Source organism: Mobula birostris, chromosome 8 (assembly GCF_030028105.1).
Source record: "Mobula birostris isolate sMobBir1 chromosome 8, sMobBir1.hap1, whole genome shotgun sequence".
Lineage (NCBI taxonomy): Eukaryota > Metazoa > Chordata > Chondrichthyes > Myliobatiformes > Myliobatidae > Mobula > Mobula birostris.
In genome coordinates, this window is record NC_092377.1 from 124,301,744 (window position 1) to 124,328,897 (window position 27,154).

General features: G+C 45.5%; 1 protein-coding gene across 2 annotated transcripts in view; it reads left to right on the top strand.

Moving 5' to 3' along the window:
* LOC140201658 (uncharacterized) overlaps nt 1-26,937 on the top strand; it is a 72,217-nt gene extending 45,280 nt beyond the window's left edge. The window contains exons 1-2 of one of the 2 annotated variants that reach the window (XM_072266111.1): nt 14,584-14,637; nt 15,711-26,937. In XM_072266111.1, the coding sequence (XP_072122212.1) occupies nt 16,027-18,264 (2,238 nt within the window). In that variant the 5' untranslated portion in view covers nt 14,584-14,637; nt 15,711-16,026 and the 3' untranslated portion in view covers nt 18,265-26,937. Of the gene's footprint in view, nt 1-14,583; nt 14,638-15,710 lie in introns of those variants that run through there. The other variant, XM_072266113.1, reaches the window with a different exon arrangement.
* Nucleotides 26,938-27,154: the final 217 nt, after the last annotated feature.

The window sequence follows — 27,154 nt, forward strand, 5'->3', positions numbered from 1 at the left end:
GGTGAGGTTAAGGACTAGGTCCTTTCTGTTTATGACCTCTGGTATTAAGTTGTCTGATCTCCAGTCTCATTCTTTGCAACTTGACTGCATTAAGAAATGTTCCCATGTTAGCAGTGACAATTCAAGACAATTCTTAGATGCTTTCAAATGTACTTTAAAACATCCCAGATTTGGCAAGCAGGCCTCATAAAATGCCAGATTCTCTCTCCCTCTCTCTACCCCTCTGCCTGTCTCTGTGTCTCTACCCCACCGTCTCTGTGTCTCTCTGTCCCTCCCTCCCACCCCCCCCCCCCACCCCAATGTGCTTCTGCCCTCTGATTGTTGGCTATGAGCTGGAGTTGCTGTTTTCCTTTCTCTTAGGTCTTGAGGTCACACTGCTCAGTGTGAAGTCACTGTGACATTGCTTGGTGTGGTTTGAATATCTATTGTTGCCAATTTGTACATACTTCAGTACCTATGTGGTTATCTGATCTACCAGACACATTCTGTTCCTCGTTGCGCCTTGTTAGTCTCTGCCGGGAGGCCAGCTGGAATATCTGTGTGACCACTTGGTTCACCCCTCAATTTGCACTGAATCTGTTCCCTTTCCCCTTCACTGTCGAGAAATGAAGGTATCAACATCAATTATATATCTATTGAACCATAAGAAATTAATTTGACCACTGCAATACACTGTTTTAACCAGCTTGGAAATGACGCATCTCCTGAGGGTGATAAACAGGGAAGTCAGGCTCAGTGTGAGGTTGAGGTGGAGGCGTTTGTATTGAAGCACGTGGCACTCAGAGTTGGGAATTTGGAGCTTCCCACTGGGCAAATGGAAGTAAATGTCTCCCATCTGGAGGAGAGCATCCTTCGGAAGCTACGAGTCCAACCGAGAGTGTGGAACTCTGTGAGGGAGCCTCCTTCCACTTAGCCCATGACATCAGATGGGATTGCAGTGACTTCCCAAACAGTGGGTTATGACACTGTTAGCAGCTGATATCTTGATCAGCATTACATGCACAATTTGTCTTCTTTTGCATATTGGTTGTTTGTCATTCTTTGTTTATGTCTGGCCTTTCATAAATTCTGCAGTATTTCTGTATTTTCCTGTGATGCAGGCAGGAGGATGCATCTCAAGATTGTATCTGGTGATGTATACATTCTTTGATAGTAAGTTTACTTTGACTTTGACTTCTACAGAAGCTACCTTACAGACATATTCAGCAACTTTGCCTCCAACTTCCACCCTGGCCTTAATTTCCCTTGATCCATTTCTGACACTTCTCTCCCTTTTCTCAGTCTTTCTGTCTCTGGAGACAAACTGTCAACTAACAGCTTTTATAAACCTACTGACTCGCACAGCTATCCTTACTGTACCTCTTCCCACCCTATCACTTGTAAAAAATGATACTCTCTTTTTCAATTTCCTCCATCTCTGCTGCAGTCCAATGATGAAACTTCCCTTTCCAGAACATCTGATATGTCCTCCTACCTCAGAAAACAAGGTTTTCTTTCCTCTACCATTGAAGCTGCCCTCACCCGCATCGCTTCCATTTCCCGCAAATCTGCCCGCACCCATCTTCCCAACACTGTAATGGGAATGGAGATGCCCTTGTCGTACCTACGTCCAGCACATTACCCTCTGTAACTCAGCCATCTTCAATGGATTCCTAAATACACCATGTCCTCCCTCCCCTCCTTTCTCCACCCACCATTATGTGCCCCCGTTGTCCACACATTCCTCTCCACTGATCTCCCTCCTGGAACTTACTCCTGTAAGCAGAACAAGTGCTACAGTACCCCCCCCCCCCCCACCCACACACACACCTTCTCCGTCACCACCATTCAAGGTATCAAACAGTTCTTCCAGGTGAGGTGACAATTCTGCTGGGTTTATCTACTCTATCCAGTACTCCTGGTGCAGCTTCCTAAATGCTGAGTTCCAGAGTAGATTGGGGTCCACTACATGGAGCACCTTTGATCTGTTCGCCACAAAAGGTGGAATATCCCTTGGCAACCAGCTTAATTCCATTTGCTTCTCCTATTCTGACATGTCCATTCATGGCCTCCTCTATGGGCACAATGATACCACCCTCATATTCCATCTGGGTAGTCTCCAACTTGATGGCATCAATATCAGCTTCTCTAATTTCCAATCATTTCTCCTCCTCCCTCCTCTCTCTATTACCATTTCCCAATTTGGCTCCCCTCACATGCCTTCTCTTCTCCAAAGCTACCTATGTCCTCTCTCTGGTGCCCCTCCTCCTTCCCTTTCTCCCGTGGTTCACTGTTTTCTTTTTATCACATTCCTCCTTCTTTGGCCTTTGACAGGATACTGCACATAAGAATGTTAAACAGGAAAAGAGCCCAGGGTATTATAGGAAAGATATTAGAATGGATAGATTATTGGCTGATTGGCAGGAGGTAAAGAATGGGAATAAATGGGGCATATTTGTTAGCTGCCAGTAACTAGTGGTATTCTGCAAAGGTTGGTATTGATACTGCTTCTTTACCCTTTGTATGTCAATCATTTGGATGACGGAATTGATGGTTTGTGAAAGATATAAAGGTGGGTGGAGGGGCAGAGGGACTTGAGCACATTAGGAAAAGATGCGAAGAAGTGCCAGATGGAGTATATTGTTGGGAAGTGTATGGCCCTGCACTTTGGTGGAAGTAATAAATTTTATTTTATTTTATTTTATGATACACCACGGAGTAGGCCGTTCCGGACCTTTGACCCATACTGTCCCAACAACCCCTGACCAACCCAATTCAAGATTCAAAAAACTTTATTGTCATTCTAACCATACATCAGCTCTGCAGGGCAGAATGAGACAGCGTTTCCCAGGAGCAGTGCAATCATAACATAACAAGCGCAACACTAAATAATAAACATAACAATAAATAGTAAAACACAACAGCCACATGTCAGTTAAAATCAAGTTATAAGTGTCCAGTGCAAGTTAAGTGTGTCCAAAGCAGAGTCAGGTGGAGCAGCTATTTAGCAGTCTGAGTGCCTGTGGGAGGAAGCTGTTTAGTAGCCTTGTGGTTTTAGTTTTGATGCTCCTGTAACGTTTGCCTGATGGCAGAAGAACAAACAGTTCATGGAGGGGGTGTGAGGGGTCTTTAATGATGTAGTGCCTCTTCTGGAGGCATTCACTCTGAAAGAGGTCTTGGACAGAAGGTAGGGAGACTCCAATAACCTTCTCTGCTCCCCTAACCACCCTCTGCAAGGCTTTTTTGTCGACAGCACTGCAGCTGGAGTACCAGGTTGTGATGCAAAAGGTCAGCATACTCTCAACCACGCCTCTGTAGAATGTAGTTAGGATGTTAGTGGGGAGTGATGCTTGTTTAAGCTTCCTCAGAAAGTGCAATCTCTGCTGGACCCGTTTCACAATCCCAGTGGTGTTCCTGGACAAGGTGAGATTGTCCGAGATCTGCAACCCAAGGAACTTGATGTTTTCCACTCTCTCCATTGTAGAGCGATTAATGCTAACTTAATCACAGGACGATTTACAATGACCAATTAACCTACCCGGTATGTCTTTGAACTGTGGGGGGAAACCAGCGGAACCGGAGAAAACATATGCATTCCACAGGCCGGACATACAGAGACTCCTTACAGGACAGCACAGGAATTGAATTTCGAACTCCGGAACACCCCGAGGTGTAATAGTGTCACACTAACTGAGGGCCAGATCAGAGGCATTCAAGTCTGGTGACCACAGAAGTTACAAGACGTCCACGCATGGCCTTGGAAAGCCATCTTATGAGTGAAGTGGCAATTCTGAACTAAATCTGAATCAATGAAGGATGTTTGACAGCTGTGGCATAGCCTGAATACTATCACCTCGTAAGAAATGAAATCAATTGACATAGATGACAACAGGGCTTCACTTCCAGATGAGCTCAATGGCTTCTATACTTTTTTCACCACCAAACCGTAGGGGAACCATTACAATCTCCCTCTGCCCCCGATGATCCTGTGATTTCAGTCTTTGGGGTCGATGTGAGAGCATATTTCAGGATGATGAACTCACAGTACGCAACCAGCCCAGATGGTGTACCTGGCCAAGTACTAAAGACTTGTGCTGATCATATACCAGTGCCTAGGAAGAATATGGTAACCTGCCACAATGAATATCATCAAGTTGCGCTTACATCTGCAGTGATGAAGTGTTTTGAGAAGGTGATGATAAAACATATCAACTTCTGCCTGAGAAGCGACATGTATATACTATACTCCAATTTTCTTACCGGCACAACAGGTCCAAAGCAGAAGCTAATAATAATAATAATAATAATAATAAATATGCTATATAGATATTGAGAACATGAGATGAAGAATCTTTGAAAGTGTGTCTATGGGTTGTGGGAACAGTTCGTTGATGGGATGAGACGTTGAATGACATTATTCCTTTTGGTTCAGGAGCCTGGTGGTTGAGGAGTAATAGCTGTTCTTGAACCTGGTGGTATGAGTCCTGAGACTGCGCATGGATCTGATGAGCATTAAAACAAAATATAACAGCTAAATTTACAAATTCATGCAGAGCTTGTCCAGAACTTCACTAGGCAAGGATCAGGATGACTGGGCCAATGAGGGGTTATCGCTTCCCCTTTAAATACATTCCAGGCACAAAAGAATCTATGCCCAGCTGATAAAACCTCTGACTCGTTCAAGCTAACAAGTAACTATATTCTAATAAGACACAGAAGTCCAAGGCTGCTTCATAGGACACCTGCAGCGTCTTGGAGAATTAATTGAAAGTATTCAAGGACAATTGCAATTTAAATGTAAACTAGAGGAGACCTAACAATTAACAAAAAAAAGCATATATACAGATAATTATAATTAATAAAATGCAAATAATGTAAAAGAAAAACAAGAACAAAATCTCAGAGCCCCCAGGATACTCTACCAATGATCTGAGGTCGTGATAGAACCTCTCCTCTCATGGCCAGCACCTGTCAGCTCAAGAATATGTGAATGTAGGCAATGGAATTCTGAAGTAAAATCATGATCTAAAATATCTCTGGAAGGAACCCAGCCCCATTCCTCCATGACATATCCTTGCCAGTTTACCAAGTATTATAGTTGGCCCCTTAATTTCCGTAAATTAAGCAGTTCTGCTGAGACAGTTTCTCTGTCTGTGGTCCTTGCTGGGGGAGGGGTGGCTTGGGAACTGGGGCCAAGGGGCTACAAAGTAAAAGTTTCAATCTGGATACATGAAGAACAGGGAAGTTGTAACTGCATGTTACCAGGTTACTTTTCCTAATGACTTTAAAGGAACTGATAAGCAAGGGTCTAATTTTCGCGATTCTACTTTGAGTGGAAGATCTTTAGTTGAAAGTCGGACCTGCTGACCAATATAGAAAGAAGGACCCAGCTGCCTCTTTCTGTTGGCCTTAGCTTGATGCTGAGCTGAACTCATTTCCAGATTCTCTTTGGCCTTGAACCACCTTTGCTAGCACCTCTGAACAAACTGTTGAGGGGAAGGGATACCAACCTCTGCCTCCTGATCAGGAAAGAGAGGAGGCTAAAACCCAAATTGACGTTGGAAAGTGGTCATACCCAGTGATGAATGTTGATGGGTAGGATGAGTGAATTCTGCCCACACTATGTGGATGCATTAGCAGGCACTAGGCAGCAAAGGATTCACTCTGGGTCCTGGTTCATCTTCTCAGTCAGAATCCCAAGGAAAGGGTCGAGGTAGGTCCAATCAATTTGCCTGAATTTGGAGATGAATTGGAGACCTCTGTCCAGAACAGTACCAGTGTGAAAACCAAGTATACAGAACATCTGGTGCATCAGAATTTCGGACTATGTAGCTTTCTTAGCACAATGAATTTGACAAGCCTCCAAAAACCTATTGACCACAACTAAAATAGTGATAAAAGGGTGTGATGGTGGCAGACTGGTAATAAAATGCAAAGAAAGTTGAGACCAGGGGTGTGAGGAATGGATAGAGGTTGAAGAAGGCCTTGAGGAAGGGATTCAGGATCTTTGTAATGAGCACAGATGTCATAAGTCTGCACGAATGACCTAATGTCCTTATATATACCCGGTCGACGGTATACTCTTTTAATGAACTCTAAGGTGTACTAGATACCAGAGTGACCTGTTATGTTTGAAGCGTGACCCCATTTAAGAACCTTAGTTTGCAACTCAGGCTAGACCAACAGGAGCACATTCTGGAACCTGGTCATTCTCTTCATGGGATTGCTACCTTGGGAATCCACATCCCAAAAGACAGAGGTTACCCGGAATAATGGAAGCCAGCATCTCCACCATATAAGGGCTCGAATTGTCTGGATAATGCATCATTTATGACCTTCAGACCCAGGATGATATGTCATAATGAAATTAAAATGATTAAACAATAACAACAGTGAACTTGTTGGGAATTCAGTCTTTTTGCATCCAGAACAGAAGCCAAGTTGTTATGGTCCATCCAGACAATGAATGGGTGCTTAGCCCCTCAAGTCTATGCCACTACTCCTCTAGTGCCAACTTCACCACCAAGAGTGCCCTATTCGCAATGTCGGAATTTGCCTCAGTTGGCGACAGACATCTTTAAAAATAGTCGCAAGGATGCAGTTTCTGGTCAACAGCGGATCTCTGAGATAAAACGGCACCCAGTCTAAGATCAGAAGTGTTTATCTCCACAATGAAGGGTAGCTCTGGATCAGGTGGATGCAGCATTGTGGCAGTAACAAAACTACTCAACTCATAAAAACTGTCTCAGCCCCCGGGGACCAACAGAGAGAACCCTGCGTGCTGTGTCTTTTTGGTCAAATTAGTCAGTGCAGCTGCTATCGAGCTAGAGTTTTGAACAAACCTCCTGTAAAAATTCCCACACTCCAAAAACCACTGAACTGTTTAACAAAAGTAGGTGGAGGCCAGTTCTGCACTGCACAGGGTTTTCAGGCTCCATAAGAAGAATTCCTGAGAGATGACAAATCCCAAAAAAGAGACTTCGGGAAAATAGAGCTTACTCTTCCCTAATTTCACCAACAGGCGATTCTTTAACAGGCATTGAAGAACGTGCCTTATATTCATTACATGCTTCTCACAGGATTTTTTAAAAATGAAAATGTCATTGAGGTACACACACACAAACTTGATAACCATTTCCCTCATTAATAAGTGTCTGAAAGACAGCTGCAGTGTTGACCAGCACAAAGAGCATCACCAAGTATCCTTAAGGTCTTGTCAGGGTATTAAAGGCTGTCATCCAGTTGTCCTCTTCATGATACAAATTAAATTATCAGCACTCCTCAGATCCAGCTTGGTGAAAATAGTTGCCCTTGCAACAATTCAAATAATGTGTTAATTTGGACAAGGGGTAGCGATTCTTAACTATTTTTTTATTTAAGCCCCTATGATATATGCAAAGTCCCTGGGGCCCATCATTTTTGGTTGAAAAAAGAACCTGCTCTCACTAGAAAAGTGGAGGCTCTGATAAATCCTGAGGCCTCTTGAATATACTTGTCGATGATCAGTCTTTCAGGTCCTGACAGAGTGGACAGGCCCCTGGCAAAAGCTCTATGGCCCATGGAGAGGTAGTGTGGTTGCCATCTATTTACTAAAAACCTCAAGAAGGTCGGAATACCCAGGGGATCTTTTTTGAGATCATCATAGGTTGCAAACTCAGGAATGTCAGAGGAAGACTCGGGAACTCAGGGAGCGTCTGGGAGGCAGACCTTATGATAGCTGGAAGCTCAGCACAGGACACTGCCATTAGACCAGTCTATAACAGGGTCACGCTGTGACGACCATGGACACCTTAAGAGAGGGATCCCGGGGGAATAGATAAGGTGAAATCTAAGCAATTCTGGATGGTCTCCAGCAGTCGCTGTCATGGATGATCTAACTTAGAGATTGGGACTCCCAGCTGTCGGGCCATCATATCTAAAATATGATCTGCAGAGCCAGAGTCTATCAACGCTGGAAGGGCCAGTTCCTTGTCACCTTAAGCCAATAAAGAAAGCATATGTACCCAGACAACACAGCATTAGGAGGTACCTTTGGGACCGTCACAAACATCCCTCTACTGGATGGCCCTTAGGGTTTCCACCCTGTCTGGACAAGAAGGTCGAAAGTACCCAACTCCTCTGCAATAAAGACACCGCCTCTCTCTCATCCACTTGTCCTGCTCAGCAGGGGTGAGATGGGTCCTACCCAGTTGAATAGCCTGCGGGTAAGGTAGCTGTACAAATAGGAAACCTGGGTGAATAATGGGGATTGAAGGACTCTAATCTGGGGAACTTACTGCAATACTCCCTCTGTCACTTCAGCATCCAATTATCGAGTCGAGTCAGATAGTCAATCAGTCCATCATGGTCCTGAACCAGTTCATGGGCAGACAGTTCATCCCCAAGCTTTTCATTCAATCCTCAGTAGAATATGGCAGCAAGGGCTTCTCCATTCCAGCCGCTCACAAGCGGCAGTGCCTGGAACTCGATGCAGTAATTGGACATGATTTGTGATCCTCTGACACAAACTGTCATGGTCTGGTCCATGAACTCCGCATTCCGGTTCACCGTCCAGTCCGTGGACTCAGGACTCCGGGTCTTCCAGCTGTCCCTTGATCGAGTTAATCATAGGCACCTGATTCTCATCTTGGGGCTTGGAATATAAGTAGCCTTGGGGTTGAGTGTGAGCTGCTGGTTTGTTTTGTCAAGATCCCCTGGGAGCAACCTGCCAGTGGAAGGCTATAGCAGCCAATTGCCATCTTTAGGTCGTGTTGGGGAACCATCCCCTCATGGAGCCTTGTCGTCAGTAGTCGGAGCTGTCTTTGCGGTATGGATTCGGCTGTTTCCTGGACAAGCTGAGTGGCTGCCAGCTACTCTCAGCTAAGTAGGGATCCGGCTGTTTCCGTAGCCAGCTGAGGTTGCTGGCTGAACTGAGACTCAGAGCTACCCCGGAGCAGAGATGGAACAGTCTGTTGTTCCTTGGTGTTGTCTCTTCTTGTCCTCGCCTCCCTGGGATAAGCCAGGCCATTTTGCCATTGCCCTGCGGGGGTCTTGACTTTTCTTGTCCTCGCCTCTGTGGGGTAAGTCAGGCTGTTCTGCCGTTGCCCTGCAGGGGGTCTTGTCTTGTCTTGCCCTCACCTCCGTGGGGTAAGTTAGGCCATTTTGCCATTGCCCTGCGAGGGGAGCTGTCTTGTCTTGTCTTTGCCTCCATTGGGTAGTCCGGCTGTTCTGCTGTTACCCGACAGATGGTTCTGACCCATCTTGGTGTGGAGAAGTTGAGTCCCGGCTTCTCTAAGTATAAGTCCCAGCTCTAGGTTAATGTACAGTTCCCAGTCTGTCTCCAAGTTCCAGCCTCCAATTTATCAGCCTCCGCAAGCTCAAGATGCCAGACCCCAGCCAGCAGACAAGCTCAAGATGCCAGATGCCAGCCGGCAGCCAAGCTCAAGATCCCAGATGCCAGCCGGCAGCCAAGCTCAAGATCCCAGACGCCAGCCGGCAGCCAAGCTCAAGATCCCAGAGCCCAGCCGGCAGCCCGGCTCGAGATCCCAAGCCAAGCTCCAAGAACCCAAGCCTCGAGGACCCCAAGCCAAGCTCCAAGAACCCAAGCCTCGAGGACCCCAAACCTGAAGGCCCCAGCTTGCGGCCAAGCTCACGACCCAAGGCCCCAGCTTGCGGCCAAGCTCACGACCCAAGGCCCCAGCTTGCGGCCAAGCTCACGACCCAAGGCCCCAGCTTGCGGCCAAGCTCACGACCCAAGGCCCCAGCCTGCAGCCAAGATCAAGACCCAAGGCCCCAGCCTGCAGCCAAGCTCAAGATCCAAGACCCCAGCCTCAAGCCTCAAGAGCAAAAAGCCCCAGCCTGTCTCCAAGCTCAGGCCTCTAGACCCCAACCATGTCTTGTCCTGAAGTCATGCCATGTCCTTGCCTGGTTCCAGGGTCCAAGCCCGAGGCAAGACCCAGGTTCTGGGTCCTTGTCCAGTTTCAGGCTTGGGGTCGAAGCCTTGTCTCCTAGTCCATGGTTTCTTGTCCTGGTCCTGCTTTCCCTAGCTCAAGTCTGCATTCTTGTCCCTGCTCCTGGTCTGAAGCTTGTCACGTTCCTACTCTAGTCAAGTCCTGTTCCTTGTACTTCAGTGTCTGTGTCTCGCATTTGGGTCTGTTCCCAGCACCCCATTGTGACACATACGGAGAAATTTGCCAGCTGCCTACTGTCCCCCACCCCCACCACCCCACAATAGGGAGATAGAATATCCTTCTCATGGCACTTGCGAATTATCCAATGGTCGAACATTTGAGAGCATTTCTCCTACAATGCCATAACCCACAGCAGAGCTTTACCCGACAGGAAGGATATCACATGTGCCACCTTGCTCTATTAAATTGAAATCCTGAAAGGTAGCAGCTGTAAGACCAAAGAGCACTGTGTTAGGAATCCATGGCAAGTCTCAGGGTTTCCATCAAAGTGCTCAGGGTTAGGCAACTTTTCGACACCTTCTGGCCCAGTTGGGGATGTTTCTGACTGACTGGCTCTGTGGATCTCTAAGGAGGTCATGATACCTGCAGCATCTCTTAGTGCAGACTGACTGCCGAACGTTGCTGTACCAGAGCTAACCGAAAGCCAAATCTTGCTGGATCCAGGGATGGCTTGGTCACACTGTCATGCTGCATTTTCAGATCTAGGCACAGGATTACACAGAGACTCAGAAGGGTTAAAGAAAACTAGGAAATTTTATTCACAAAACAAAACAATTGAACTTACAAGATGTTGGATAACTCAGCCAGAACTTCAGTAGGCAAGGACTAGAACAACCAAGCCAACGAGGAGTTAGAATACACTCCAGGCATAGAGTGTGCCCAGCTGGTAAAACCCTGGACTAATGAAAAGCTGACAAGTAACTATCCTAATAATAGACAAAAGTCCAAGTATATTTAATTGGACATCTGCAAAGTATCGGAGAATCAATTGGAAATAAACAAGGACGACTGCAACTTAAATGTAAACTAGAAAAGAATTAACAATAACATAAAAAGACAAAAGCAACAATACAGATAAATAATAAAACACAGATAATGCAAAATAAAACCAACAGCAAACAAAAAACTCAGCCCCCTCAGTATACTGTACCGATGACATGAGTTTGTGACATATAGGTTCTTGATTAGTAAGAACGTCAAATGTTACGGGGAGAAGACAGAGAATGGGTTTGAGAGGGATAATAAATCAACCATGACGGAGTAGTGGAGTAGACTCAATGTGCCCAGTTCCTAATTGTGCTCCTATGCCACATGCCTTGTAGTTATTCAACACGATCGTGGCTGATCTACTCTGATTCCGGCTCCTGTGCCCATTTCCCTATCCTTTACCTGACTCTCCCTGTCACAAATACAAGGGGTGAGTGATCTTTCTCCAAGCTCAAGCCAGTGAAGAATAGGCTCAGATCCACAATGGGACAGGACAGGCCGAATCATCTTACTCTGGTATCACTTGAAAGTGATCTTGTTCGGAAACTGGATTTTAATAATCTGATCAAGGACTTTACTGCAAAGAAATCCAGAAGAAGCAGGCTTTAATTTTGAAAAACAAGCACCTGACTTTATAAATATCTAGGCTTGTGTGTCAGTGCTGTTCCTGTTTTTGTGGCAATAGTCTAATAGTTGACCGTTTACAAACCTAGTAAGTAATAACTAGTCTTTACTCTGTAAGCCACACAATACAGCAATAGGTTAGTATGTGCTAGATTTCATTTTTCAAAATGATTGTTGGAGTATTGTCAAGTTTCCTAGTTTGCCATAGTGCCATCTCTCTTGGCCTTTTTGTCTCTCATTTCTATTTTACTTTCTCAGAACACACGGTTGAGAAAAATACCTAGATAAAAATGCTTTAGCATTGTTTGAGAAATAAGGCCTATGGTATGTGCAGCAATAGCTAAATAAAGAGTTAAGAGTGGGTACATTATACTTCGTCACCCTCATAATTTTACTAAGCCAACTAAGCCTAGGTCAATTTTTGAGTGCTTTAGATGCTGTCCTTCAAACTAAGAATCTGCATTACTTTCTGTCCTCCCTCTTAAGGCCTGCAAGTTTATAGCCTACGTATTGTACTAAACCAATGTCTTGGTCCACAGCTTTGAAATTTTGACTAGTACAGCCTTGCTCTTGTTCTTGCCTTTTTTGCTTGGTACAGCAGCATTTTACGGTGCCGGTAGGGGCCCATCAGAGCCTCTAGCCCAGGGGCCCTGACCCTACTAAATCTGGCCCTGAGGATCACAATAATCAGATAGTCTGAATGTGGGAAGGGATTAATTTAGTTAACCCAGTTTGAGGCTCCAGCAAGTTCACATGACTATAGGCCACACTTCTATCCTGAGTGATCAAGGAGGTTTACTCATTCATTCTACCTGCTGAAACCAGCAAATTCACATCAGTTTCATGTCAGTGTTTTTAAATCCATCATTGCATTCACCTCTTGCTGTCCCAGTGATGACAGGTTACCACTGGTCATCATGCTGTTAGTGAAGAGGTTTACTGTCAGAGAATTTTTAAAGTAAAGCTCCATAGCTGACTTCAAGTGCCAAATCTTTTATCTTAGCATGTTATCATGGAGAGTTCACAAGTGGAACTCTGAATTATAAGGGAAAAGCTTGTCTTTATATCTAGTAGCAAGCATGTGTGACCTTAGCAGAACAAAAGAGTTAGTTTATAATGATATTTTTTCATGAACAAGAAACAATCTGCAGTTGCTGGAAATCGTAGCAACACGAACAAAATGCAGGAGGAACTCAGGAGGCCAGGCAGCATCTCTAGAAAATAGTACAGTCGACGTTTTGGGCTGAGGCCCTTCATCAGGACTGGACTAAAAAAGATGAAGAGTCAGAGTAAGAAGGTGGAGGGAGCCTGGCCTTCTGAGTTCCTCCAGCATTTTGTGTGTGTTGCTTTTTATTGTGACTTTTTTTTGTCTACACTCATCGCATTTGTGAAGCCATGTTATCACTTTAATGAGGGATTTTGGACAGAACTATTATCTTAGTTATGCAGACTAGGAACTTTAATTGGAAAATCACAGAATGTTCTCAAGGACACAAAGTTTTAGCAATAGACACAGCTCTTTTAACCATATATTTGATATTATCTTCCACATTTACCTTGAATTTCCTGAATGACTTTCTGCAGACTGCAACAGAAGATGCATTCACTGGGGTTTAGTACCAAATATTCCTTGTTCCTCAGGCTTCTGGGCCAAAAAAGAATACTGTGGCTACTCATCATTCTTTGCTCTTTTTAACATTTTGGGTCAATTTCAAAGGGCCACTCTTCTTGAAAGTTTGACAGCAGAATGGTGGGTAAATCTTTGATGCAACAGGGTCAGAAACCAAAGAGACCCAGCATAAATCATGGCTTTGGGGCTCTAGAACGCGGTATGGCTATAGTCTATGGGATCGAGGAGGAGGGAATCAGACAAAGAGGATGTGACTACAAACGAAAGGTGTGCAACATCTTGGGACCAATTGACTGAAAAAAATATCATTTATTCTGCAAAATGCTGGAGAAACTCAGCAGTCAGGCAGCAACTATGGAGAGGAACAAACAATCGATGTCTCTTGCCAAGACTTTTCACCATCTCTAGGCTATTTATTCCTCTGTTTTGATGCTGCCTGACCTGATGTTCCTCCCGCACTTTGTGTGTGTCTATATTTTCAGCATCTGCAGAATCACGAATGCTTTATCTCTGCATTTGTAAGTGGGTTGGAATTTTAACATCGACGCAGAGTTTTTTTTTAATAAGCATCCATTAGTCTCATGAGACCATGGATTTGCGCCTTGGAAGGTTTCCAGGGTGCAGGCCTGGGCAAGGTTGTATGGAAGACCAGCAGTTGCCCATTCTGCAAGTCTCTCCTCTCCATGCCACTGATGTTGTCCAAGTGAAGGGCATTAGGACCCATACAGCTTGGCACTGGTGTCGTCGCAGAGCAATGTGTGGTTAAGTACTTTACTCAAGGACACACACGCTACCTCAGCCAAGTCTCGAACTAGTGACCTTCAAATCACGAGACCAACGCTGTAACCACTTGGCCACGCACCAACAAAGTATACAGTACTGAGTATATTGTATGTGGAAAACTGCAACGTTAAAGTAACTGCTGAGTTTTCGACATAAAAACGAAAACAGGAGGAAATCTGCAAATGCTGGAAATTCAAGCAACGCACATCAAAGTTGCTGGTGAACGCAGCAGGCCAGGCAGCATCTCTAGGAACAGGTACAGACGAAGAAGTACTGACAAAGGGTCACGGCCCGAAACGTCGACTGTACCTCTTCCTAGAGATGCTGCCTGGCCTGCTGCGTTCACCAGCAACTTTGATGTTGTGTTGTTTCGACATAAAAACATTATTTTTGAGGTATGTAGCGTGGAATAGGTGCATGCGAACTTTTTTAATGGCACCATCCCCGAATAGGGGTCTCGGCCCGAAACGTCGACTGTTTATTCTTTTCCACAAATGCTGCCTAGCATGCTGAATTCCTCCAGCATTTTGCAGTGCTTTAATGGCACCTTGCTTACCCAGAAACCTTCGTGCATCGGAATTCGTCGTTCGTGACCTGCCGAACAAATGCGCAGGCGCAGTGCAGACAGTTCGCAATACTGCGTATTCGCCGAGCGGACAAAAGGCACCGGAGAACCGACAGCAGGTAGGAGCAGTGGTCCGGGCGGGGGTTTTCATCGGCACAGCTTTCCGCACTCCGACTTACGGACAATTACCGTGAGCCTGGACACAGCGTGGCCCTGCACCCTTTTCCCTCTCTCAGCCCCACGATCCGTACCCGTGCTCTGAGGATCTTTCGCTGATGAGCGAGGTTGCTTACGCCATTTCAATGGCGCATGCGCGACGGATTTCGCGAGTACAAAGGAAAAATGGGTGACACTTTTCCACCGTTTTCCCCGCCGGTCTGCAGGACGCGTATGGAACCGCAGGCGGAGGAAATGGGAGCGGATCGATCGCTCAGATGCTCCCGATCTGCAGCTATCTAAATTCAAGAGTTAGGGACTCCGAAAAAAAGAATAAAATCCCTCCAGGTTTAATTCTCGAGATTATCACCTTTGTTCTACCTCCTTTTCTGAACCTTTCTTCCAGTGTGAACGTGTTTTTGACCCATTCTCCCTGGGTACATAATGATATTAAATACCTTTGTCCGGGGTAACAAGTGACCTGTAGATTTCATATCACTGAAGTGCCACGCTCCCATGAGAAATACTGCCCTCCCGTTCATTTATTAGCATTGCAATTGACGAGTTCACCACCGTCAATCACCTGGGCTTGTGGGGGCGGGGTGGGGGGTTCAAGAGTAATGGAGCAGGAGCAGCTATGTCTTTGTAGCCCTGTGGGACATGACCTGAACTTAAAATAATGGAGCCAAGTTACAGATTGACGCAGGCAGAAATGGTCCATTCCGATACAGAGAGGAAGACAGGCAGAGAATGTGGTAGTCAGTCTGGATCTCCGATCCATGTCCAGTTAGAGGATGATTTGTTGAAACTCACTGTAACGGTTAGATGTCAGAGCTCAGCACAGAGACTAAAATTAATCTGAAATGTCCTTCACCCATTGATGCAGTTTGTAAACCTTTCTACAGGTTAGAAATAACAAAGGGTTTGTATACAGAAATCACAAATACAACTACATGACAGTTTAGATGTCTCTGTGCTGATATTTAAGGAGTGACCAGATATTTCCTTTGTAACACTGATATATTGTTGATCCTAGGAGGGGAAGAAATATCTCATCCCAGCTGGAAAACTGCTTTGTGTATGAAATGAAGTTTTCTGTTGTAACTCAGTGAAATCCACTGGAACCGGATGCTGACAACACACCAGCATTTGTTCACTGGAGATCAGTTCTTCCATTGCACTGAGAGTGCGAGGGATTCACTACATCTGACATCTGACTTTCTGACTTGCCAGAGAATTGATAAAGAGCTGTGGAAAGAGATTCATTTAAACATCCCATCTGCTCAAACTGTGGGAAGGGATTCACTCAGTTATCTGACATACTGGCACACCAGTCAGTTCATACTGGGGAGATGTCATTTACCTGCTCAGACTGTGGGAAAGGATTTCGTTGGTCATATCAACTGAAGGAACATCAGAGAATCCACACTGGGGAGAAGCCTTTTACCTGCTCAGACTGTGGGAAAAGTTTTCCTCGGTCATTTCAACTGAAGCTACATCAGCGAGTTCACACTGGGGAGAGGCCATTCACCTGCTCAGACTGTGGGAAAGGATTCACTCGGTCTTCAGACCTGCTGGCACACCAGTTAGTTCACAGTGGGGAGAGGCCTTTCACCTGCTTAGACTGTGGGAAGGGATTCACTCGGTCTTCTCAACTGAAGATACATCAGCGAGTTCACACTGGGGAGAGGCCGTTCACCTGCTCAGAATGTGGGAAGGGTTTCACTCATTCATCCCACCTACAGAGGCACAAACGAGTTCACACAGGGGAGAGGCCGTTCATCTGCTCTGAATGTGGGAAGGGATTCACTCGATCATCTCACCTACTGACACACCAGTCAGTTCACACTGGAAAAAGGCCGTTCACCTGTTCAGACTGTGGGAAGGGATTCACTCGGTCATCTTACCTACTGGCACACCAGTTAGTTCACACTGCAGAGAGGTCATTCACCTGCTCAGACTGTGGGAAGGGATTCACCCGATCATCTGACCTTCTGGCACACCAGTCAATTCACACTGGAGAGAAGCCATTCACCTGCTCAGACTGTGGAAAGGGATTTTCTCGGTCATCTCAACTGAAGATACATCAGCGAGTTCACACGGGAGAGAGGCCATTCACCTGCTCAGATTGTGGGAAGCGATTCACTCAGTCATCTGACCTATTGGCACACCAGCGAGTTCATACTAGGGAGAGGCCATTCACCTGCCCAGACTGTGGGAAAGGATTCACTCGGTCGTCTCAACTGAAGCTACATCAGCGAGTTCACACAGGAGAGAGGCCGTTCACCTGCTCAGACTGTGGGAGGGGATTCACTCGGTCATCTAAGCTGAAGTTACACCAGCGAGTTCACACAGGAGAGAGGCCGTTCACCTGCTCTGAATGTGGGAAGGGATTCACACAGTCATCTCACCTACTGGTACACCAATTAGTTCACACTGGAGAGAGGCCGTTCACCTGCTCAGACTGTGGGAAGGGATTCACTTGGTCATCTCAACTGACAGTACACCAGCGTAAACACACTGTGAGAAGGCTGTTCACCTGTTCTGAATGTGGGAAGGAGTTCACACAATCATCCCACCTACTAGCTCACAAATTAGTTCACACTGGTGAGAGGCCAGTAACTTGCTCAGAATGTGGGAAGGGTTTCACTAACTCAACCCACCTGCAGAGGCACAAGCGAGTTCACACAGGAGAGAGGCCGTACATCTGCTCTGAATGTGGTAAGGGATTCGCTCGTTCGTCTGATCTGCTGGCACACCGGTCAGTTCACACTGGGGAGTGGCCATTCACCTGCTCAGTCTGTGGGATGGGATTCACTCGATCATCTGACCTACTGGCACACCGACGAGTTCACACTGGGGAGAAACCATTCACCTGCTCAGACTGTGGGAAGGGATTTCCTCGGTCATCCCAACTGAAGCTACATCAGCGAGTTCACACTGGGGAGAGGCCATTCACCTGCTCACAGTGTGGGAGGGGTTTCACTAACTCATCCCACCTACAGAGACATCAGCGAGTTCACACAGGAGAGAGGCCGTACGTCTGCTCTGAATGCGGTAAGGGTTTCACTCGGTCATCTGACCTACTGGCACACCAGTCAGTTCACACTGGGGAGTGGCCGTTCAGCTGCTCGGACTGTGGAAAGGGTTTCACTCGGTCATCTGACCTACTGGCACACCGGCGAGTTCACATTGGGGAGAAACCATTCACCTGCTCAGATTGTGGGAAGGGATTTCTTCGGTCATCCCAACTAAAGTTACATCAACGAGTTCACACTGGTGAGAGGCCATTCACCTGCTCACACTGTGGGAAGGGATTCACTAACTCATCAAACCTACAGAGACACCAGCGAGTTCACACAGGAGAGAGGCCATTCACTTGTTCCTTTTGTGGGAAGGGATTCACTCACTCGTACCACCTAAAAACACACCAGTCAGTTCACACTAGGGAGACGCTATTCACCTGCTCAGTCTGTGGGGAGGGATTCACTCAATCATCTGACCTACTGGCACATCAGCAAATTCACAATGGTGTGAGGCAGTTTACCTGCTCAGACGTGGGAAGGGATTTCCTCGGTAATTTTAAGTGAAGGTACATCATCACATTCAGGGGAGAGGCTGTTCACATGTTCTGTGCCTGGGAAGGAATTCACTCATGCATCCCACTTAGAAACACACCAGTCTGTTCACACTGGGGAGAAGCTGTTCACCTGCTGGTAGCGTGTGAAGGGATTCACTAGTCATCTGAGCTACTGGCGCACCAGTGAGTTCACACTGGGGAGAGGCCGTTCACCTGCTCAGATTGTGGGAATGGATGCACTCAATCGTCTTAACTGAAAGAACATCAGCGAGTTCACACTGGGGATAGGTTGTTCACCTGTTCAGACTGCGGGAAGGGATCAAAATCAGCTCACCTTCTGGCACAGCAGTTAATTCACACGGGAGAAACTGTTCAACTGCTCAAACTATGGGAAGGGATTTCCTCAGTTATCCTGCCTGCTGGCCACATCTGGTCACTGGACATCGGAGGAGTTTCTTCTGCTGATAGTCTCCTTTAATGTGACTGCAGTTTAATATTCTGGATCTGTGACAAATAAATCAGTTCTCAACTCTGTCTCAGGGACTTAGTGAATTTACAGCACACCTTGTACAATGAGGAGTCAACTCAGCTTGTCCCTGCCAGTGTTTCTGTTCCACAACAATCCTTTTAAATCCATTCCTGATGCTCACCCCTCACTTTCCGTGTGATGATAGTTCCAAATGGTCATTATGCTGTGGCTGAAGAGGTTTCCCTTGAATTTCATACATGTCTTTCTGCAAGATGAGCTGACCACAGTTATGTCTTGACAACTTATTCATCCCTCAGATCTATGGGTCAAAGCAAAATGAGATTAGTTGTTAACCTCTGTATTCCCAGTTCATTCAAATGTTATGGGTCATTTTCACTGCTACTAAAGGGCTGTGTCTCACACAACAGGGTTGTTGGAATACACCTCTATCCTCTAAAGTCTGAAATCAGAATGGGGAATGATTAGAGACATGGAAAAGCACAGCACAAAAAAAGACTCTTAGGCTCATCCAGTCCGTGCCAAAACAAATTAAACTGCCTACTCCCATCAACCTGGGCTGGGATCATAGCCCTCCATACCCCTACTATCTATGTACCTATCCAAACTTCTCTTAAAAGTTAAAATGGAGCATACATGCACCATTTGTACTGGCAGCTATTCCACACTCTCATAACCCAATGAGTGAAGAAGTTTCCCCTCATGTTCCCCTTGAACTTTTCACCTTTAACCCTTAACCCATGACCTTTGGTTGTAGTCCCACCCAACCTCACTGGAAAAATGTTTCCATTTACCCTATCTATACCCTTCATAATTGTGTATACCTCTCAACAAATTTCCTCCCAAGCTGCTATATTATAAAGATTACAGTCCAAACCTATTCAATCTTTTCTTATACTTCAGGTCTTCCAGACCCAGCAATATCCTTGTAAATTTTCTCTGTAGTCTTTAAAGCTTATTTACATCTTTGCTGTAGGTAAGTGACCAAAACTGCATGCATTGTTCCAAACTAGGCCTCACCAGTATCTTGCACAACTTCAACATAACATCTTCTCTCCAGTATTCAGTACTGTGATTTATGAAGGCCAATGTGCCAAGAGCTTTCTTTTTGACCTCATCTACCTGTGACTCACCTTGTCTGCCACTTTCAAAGCTCAAAGTAAAATTTATTATCAAAGTACATACATGTCACCACATGCAACCTTGGAATTCTCTTTCTGTGGGTACTTTTCAATGAATTCTGGACCTGTATTCCCAGATCCCTTTGATAAAACCTACCCTGCTTGATCCTACCAAAGTATAACAGCTCACACTTGTCTGCATTAGATTCCATCTGCCATTGTTCCAACTGATCCAGATTCCTCTGCACAGCATGATAGCCTTCTTTGCTGTTCCTTACTTCTCCAATCTTGGTGTCATCTGGAAATTTGTTCCGGTTAACCATGTTATCATCCAGATCATTGATATAGATGACAACACCGAAAGATTCAGGACCGATCCTTGTGGCACTCCACTAGTCGTAAGCCTCCAGTCAGAGAGACAGCAATCTACAATCACCCTCTGGCTTCTCCCAGAAAGCCAATGTCAAATCAAATTTAATCCCTCATCTTGAATGCCAAGTGATTGAACTCCTTGACCAAACTCCCATGCAGAACCTTGTCAAATGCATTGCTAAAATCCATGTAGACAACATCCACTGCCTTGGTAACTCCCTTAAAAAACTCTAAGATTAGTTAGATATGACTTACCACACATGAAGCCATGCTGACTATTCTTAATCAGTCCACGTCTATCCAAATACTTATATCCAGTACTCTAGAATACCTTCCAATAACTTCCTCACAACTGTTGTCAGACTCACCGGCCTATAATTCCCTGGTTTATGTTTAGAGCCTTTCTTAAACAGCGGAGGAATATTGGCTATCCTCCAATCGTCTGATACCTTTCCTGTTACTAAGGATGCTAGGACCCCAGCAATTTCTGCACTTGCCTCCCATAGGGTCCAAGGGAACACCTTGTCAGGCCCTGGAGATTTATCCACCTTGATTTGCCTCAGGGTGGAAGACAACTCCTTTGTCATCTGTACAGGATCCCATATCTGTAGAATCCCTCACCTTGTCTGCTTGGGTAACTTCATACCTTCTTTTAGCCTGATTTCTCTCTTAAGGGTTCTCTTGCATTTCTTATACTCCATATGCACCTCATTTGTTCCTACTTGCTATGCACTTTTTCTTTACTGTGGCCTCAACATTTCTTGAAAACCAAGGTTCCCTAAACTTGTTATTTTTACCTTTCATTTTACCAGACACATACAAGTTTTGTGCTCTCAAAATTTCACTTTTGAAGGCCTCCCATTTACCAAGTACACTTGTGCCAGAAAACGGTATCCCAATTCACACTTGCCAGATCATTTTTAGTAACATCAAAATTGGCCTTTCTCCAAAATAGAATCTCAACCTGCAGATCAGACCTATCTTTTTGCCTATTTACTTTGAAAGTAATGGCATTGTGATCACTAGATGCAACGTGCTGTCCTGCATAAACTTCTGTCACTTGCCCTGTGCCATTCCCTAATAACAGATCAAGCATTATACATTCTCTCACTGGGACTTCAATGTACTGATTAAGGAAACTTTCCTGGACACACTTGAAAAATTCTATCCCATCTAGTTCCTTTATAGTATAGGAGTCCCAGTTAATATGAAGCAAATTAAGTTTCTTGCACAGTCTGTGATCTCTCTACAAATTTGTTCCTCTAAATTCCTCGGACTGTTGGGTGGCGTGTAATATAGCCCATTAATATAATCATAAATTTCTTATTTCTCGATCCGACCCATGACACCACACTAGATGAGTTTTCCAGTCTGTCCTGACAGAGTACTACCACGGAATTTTCCCTGACCAGTAACACCACCTTTAATCCTTCCTGCAGCCAATTCTCACTAATGGCTACAATATCATTATTCCAGGTGTTGATCCATGCCCTGAGCTCATCCACCTTTCCCATGATACTTCTTGCATTGAAATATATGCAACTCAGGAGACTAGTGGCACCATACTCAACCTTTTGATTCCTGACTTTATCTGAGGTTTCAGCAACATCTGTCCCCACAACCTCTCTATTAACTGTTTTGGCACTCTGGTTCTCATCCCCTTGCAAATCTAGTTGAACCTCACCGTGCACCATTAGCAAACCTTCCCACCAGGATATTACTCCCCTTCCCTTTCAGGCACAAACTGTCTCTTTTTTACATTTCCCACCTTCCCTGGAAGAGAGCCCAATGATCCAAAACTCTCATGCCCTCCCTCTTACACTAACTCCTTTGCTATGTGTTAAACTGTATAATCCTCCTATTCCTGGCCTCATCAGTATGTGGCATGGGTAGCAATCCTGAGATCTCAACCCTGGAGGTCTTGACCTTTAACTTAGCACCAAACTGTCAACCACAGACTCTGCTTCAGGGTCTACACGTTCCTGCTGGCAGGCTACACAACAGATTCGGCATTTGTGCTCGTGAATGTGTGCCGTGAGACAGCGGGAGGCTTTAAAAAGTGAACAGATTGAGAAGGAGAAGGTCATTTCTTCGGTAGTTTGAATGGGGCAGGACTGCGCAAGCGCGTGAAGGTTGGCCTGTGAGACAGCGAGAGATTTCAAAAAGCGAACAAATTAACGGGCGGCAGAGTAGTGGGAGACAGAGTAGGAAGGCTTTGGCTCCAGAGGCTGAGGACGAGCTTGCTCCCAGTGAGGTAAGGCCAGGTAAGTTCCTTTAATTAATCTAATTAACTTAGAAGTAGGTAATGGAGGCAGCAGTTAGGGCAGTCGAGTGCTCCGTTTGCAGTATGTGGGAATTCGGCAGGCACAATTGTCCCTGATGACTACACCTGCAAAAGGTGCATCCAGCTGTAGCTCCTGACAAACCGAGTTAGGGAACTGGAGTTGTATGAACTTCAGATCATTTGTGAGGCAGAGGCAGAAATAGACAGGAGTTACAGGGAGATAGTCCCCCCTAAAAGTCAGCAGAGGGAAGGGGAATAGACAGAATGAGCAGAGCATCCCTGTGGCCATTCCCATCAATAATAAGTATACCATTTTGGATACTGTTGGTGGGGGCGACCTACCAGGGACAAGTTGTAGTGGTCGCATCTCTGGCACCGAGACTGGACCCTCAGCTCAGAAGGGAAGGAGGGAAAAGAGGCGAGCAGTAGTGATAGGGGATTCGATAGTTAGGCAGACAGATAAGAGGTTCTGTGGAAGAGATCGAGAATCCTGGATGGTCTGGTGCCAGGGTCTGCGATATCTCAGGTCGAGTTCTCAGTATTCTCAAGAGGGAGGGTGAGCAGCCAGATGTTGTGGTCCATGTAGGGACCAATGACGTGGATAGGAAGAAGGAGGAGGTTCTGCAAAGAGAATTTAGGGAGTTAGGTGCAAGGTTGAAGGACAGGACCTCCAGGGTTGCAATCTCAGGATTGCTACCCGTGCCACGTGCTAGTGAGGCTAGAAATAGGAAGATAATGCAGCTAAATATGTGGCTAAGGAGTTGGTGCAGGAGGGAGGGTTTCATGTTTCTGGACAATTGGGCCTTGTTCCAAGGAAGGTGGGACCTGTTCCGACGGTTGCACCTGAACTGGAGGGGGACTAACATACTTGCGGGAAGGTTTGCTAGTGCTGCTCCGGGGGGGTTTAAACTAGATTTTCGGGGGGAGGGGAACCAGACTGTTAGAGCAGATAGTGAGGTGGAGGAGGATAAAGGTCATGGGAGAACTGCAAGTATAGTGCATGGAGTAAAGCCAGATCTAACATATAAAGAGGCTTTGAGGAAAGAGAAACAGAATAAGGGGTGTAAAGGTAGTAAGGTAGAAGGGCTAAAGTGCGTGTACTTCAATACAAGAAGCATCAGGAATAAAGGTGGTGAACTGAGAGCTTGGATACAGGCATGAAATTATGATGTAGTGGCCATTACAGAGACTTGGCTGGCACCAGGGCAGAAATGGATTCTCAATATTCCTGGATTTCAGTGCTTTAAAAGGGATAGAGAGGGGGAGAAGGGGAGGAGGGGTGGCATTACTGGTCAGGGTACTATTACAGTTACAGAAACGGGTAATGTAGCAGGATCCTCCTTTGAGTCAATATGGGTGGAAGTCAGGAACAGGAAGGGAGCAGTTACTCTATTGGGGGTATTCTATAGGACCCCCTGGTAGCAGCAGAGATACCGAGGAGCAGATTGGGAGGCAGATTTTGGAAAGGTGCAAAAATAACAGGGTTGTTATCATTGGTGACTTTAACTTCCCTAAAATTCTCATGTTCGCGCTCTCTCTCTCTATCTTTTTTCTCCCCCCTCTCCCCCACCATTTGGGCCATATCTGAACATCTTGATTACAAGTCTCAACCACATAAAGCTGGACCCAGCAGACAGGTACAGCAGCTGTCCTTGGCCTTGAGATTCATTGGTCAGGTAGGGCACAAGGTACAGGCGATTGAATCATTCTGTAGTTACTGAAGCAATGAGGCAGATGATCTCATACCAACAAGCCCAGTCTAATCTGGAGGAACAGGTATTGTCGCTTGCAACAGGTCATTGCAGGCAATCAGGGGCAGGTGTCTGTGATTTCCACTCTCACGGCCGATGTCCACAAACTAGCTGCAGACAGCCAGTGTCAGCTGGCAGCCATTAGCATTCTCTCCAATGCAATTCAGCAGCCTCTGGCCACATCAGTCCTACTCCCAGCATCTCGCAGATACTCCCTTTCCATTGCCCAGACATCCTCTGCCACTATTGTTTCTCCTCCCGTGCCCAGACTACCACAGACTCACACATCTGTACAAGAACCAAGTATTCCATCACTAGGCAGATACTTTGATGATCACGATGGCTACAGAAATTTAATTACAAAAATGTGAGCTGACATTCCAAGCCCAGCCCGGGTATGTTGGTGATGATGCAGGAAAACTGGTACCTACATGGACCAGGACCTCTGGCTGTTCAACCTCTCACTTCAGAATGCTGAGGACTTGATCCGAGATGTCCTAGACTCTGGCATCCGGGAGGCAACATACTGTTCGGTAATCTTGTTCTCATCCATAGAACCACATTTCTGTTCCCCTAACTAATGAATCCCCTGTCATCATAGCTGGCCTCTTCTCCTCCCTTCCCATCTTGAGTCACAAAACCAGACTCAGAGCCAGAGACCCAACCCGTGTGTCTTTCCTTTGCTAAGTCATCCCCCCAACGGTATCCAAAGTATACCTGTTGTTGTGGGGGATGGGCTCAGGGGTACTCTGCACTGGCTCTTTAACCCTTTCCCCTGCCTGACTGTCACCCAGTTTCCTGTGTCCTGCACCTTGAGTTTAACTACCTCTCTATATGTCCTATGTATCACACCCTTAGGCTCCTGAATGATCCAGAATTCATCCACTTCCAGCTCCAACTCCTTAACGAGGGTTGTTAGAAGTGCATTTGGAAGCACCTCACAGTTATAGTTGATAGGGTTACTGGAGGTCTCCCACCTTCCACCTGCAAGAGGAGCATTCCACTATCCTTCTGTTCTACCTAATCAAATATAAAGAAGGGGGCAAAAATATCTACTTGCAGCTCTTTCTTTGCCCTCTCTGAATAAAGCCTCAAGATCTCCACTCTGACTCTGTCCAGTCCAAGATGGTTGCTGCGACATTAGTTGAATGTTCAGTGGAGCAGGGTCAGCACAGGGCATTCCAGGCAAGGATGCCCTCCTAGTCCTTTATTATTTAATATTGCACTTGAACCTTTAGCAATTGCTATCCGCCTCTCGCCCAACATTTTTGGTATTACCCGCGGAATTGAAATACATAAATTATCATTATATGCAGATGATTTGTTATTATATATCTCTAATCCAGAGAAATCAATTCCTCATGGTTGATCAGTTTTCCCTCTAAGCCCCGGTCTCCTGCATTCTCCCCATATCCCTTCATGCCCTGACTAATCAAGAATCTATCAACTTCTGCCTTAAATATACCTAAAAACTTGGCCTTCATAGCCGTTTCTGAAAACAAATTCCACAGATTCACCACTGTCTGACTAAGGAAATTCCTCTTCATCTCCACTCTAAAAGGACATCCCTCTATTCTGAGGCTGTGTTCTTTGGTCTTAGATTCTCCCACTGTAGGAAGCATCCTCTCCACATCCACTCTATTGAGGCCTTTTAACATTTGATAGATTTCAATTTGGTTACCCTTAATTCTTCTGCATTCCAGTGAGTACTGGCCCGGAGCCATCAAATACTCTTCATACAACAAGCCTTTCAATCCCAGAATCATTTTCATTAACATTCTCTAAACCTTCTCCAATGTCAGCACATCCTTTCTAAGATAAGCGGCCCAAAACCGCTCACAAAATTTCAAGTGAAACTTCATCATTGCTTTATAAAGCCTCAACATTACATCCTTGTGTTTATATTCTAGTCCTCTTGAAACAAATACTTATATTGCACTTGCCTTCCTCACCACTGACTCAACCATTAAATTAACCTTAGAGAATCCTACACAAGGACTCCTAAGTCCCTTTACACCTCAGGTTTTTGAATTTTCTCTCCATTTAGAAACCCCTTTGATTTCTCCTGTCAAAGTACATGACCAGACACTTCCAGACACTGTATTCCATCTGCCACTTATTTACCCATTCTCCTAAGCTTCTCTACTTCCACAGAACTACTTGCCCCTCCACCTATCTTCGTATTATCCACAATCTTTAAACAAAGCCATCATTCCATCATCCAAGTTATTGGCATGTCTGGTGCCTGAAATAAAGTTGTTCCCTGAGCATAAGGGCAACAATCCAGTCTCTGTCACTGGACTGCTCTGAAACTTCTGCTCAAAATTGTCAATTTTATGTGGATATTGAGCAATTGAAATATTGTGCAGCTTCTAATCCTTTATTTGGCTGCACAGAATACTTATCATGATATATTCTTACAAGTCATAAAAACCAACAAAACTGTACGCAATTTACGCATACAAAGTGCTGCAGGAACTTAGCATGTCAGGCAAAATCTATGGAGGAGAATAGATAACTGATGTTTTGGACCAAGGCCTGTAATGAACTCTTCAGGTTTGTGTGGCGAGCTGGAGAGCATTGTGCTTCGAGGTTATTAGAGCATCTAAATTTGTTAATTGCTGTTTAATAAACCACCAATGTTCTGTTGGAATTCTTGTCAATAAACTCTGGTTGCTGCCTCTACATTGGAACCTGTCTTACCTCCGCACTTGGATTCTGACATTGATAGCGTACATTGTTACAGAGACCCTTCATCTCCCGCTCTCTAGGTCTCCTTTTTCATAGCACCTCCCCTAATACCCAACCTGTCCCCCCATTACTAAAGGTGCTTGGCAAACTGATAGGTCTAACGGTAGAAAGTCACCTGGACTAGATGGATAATA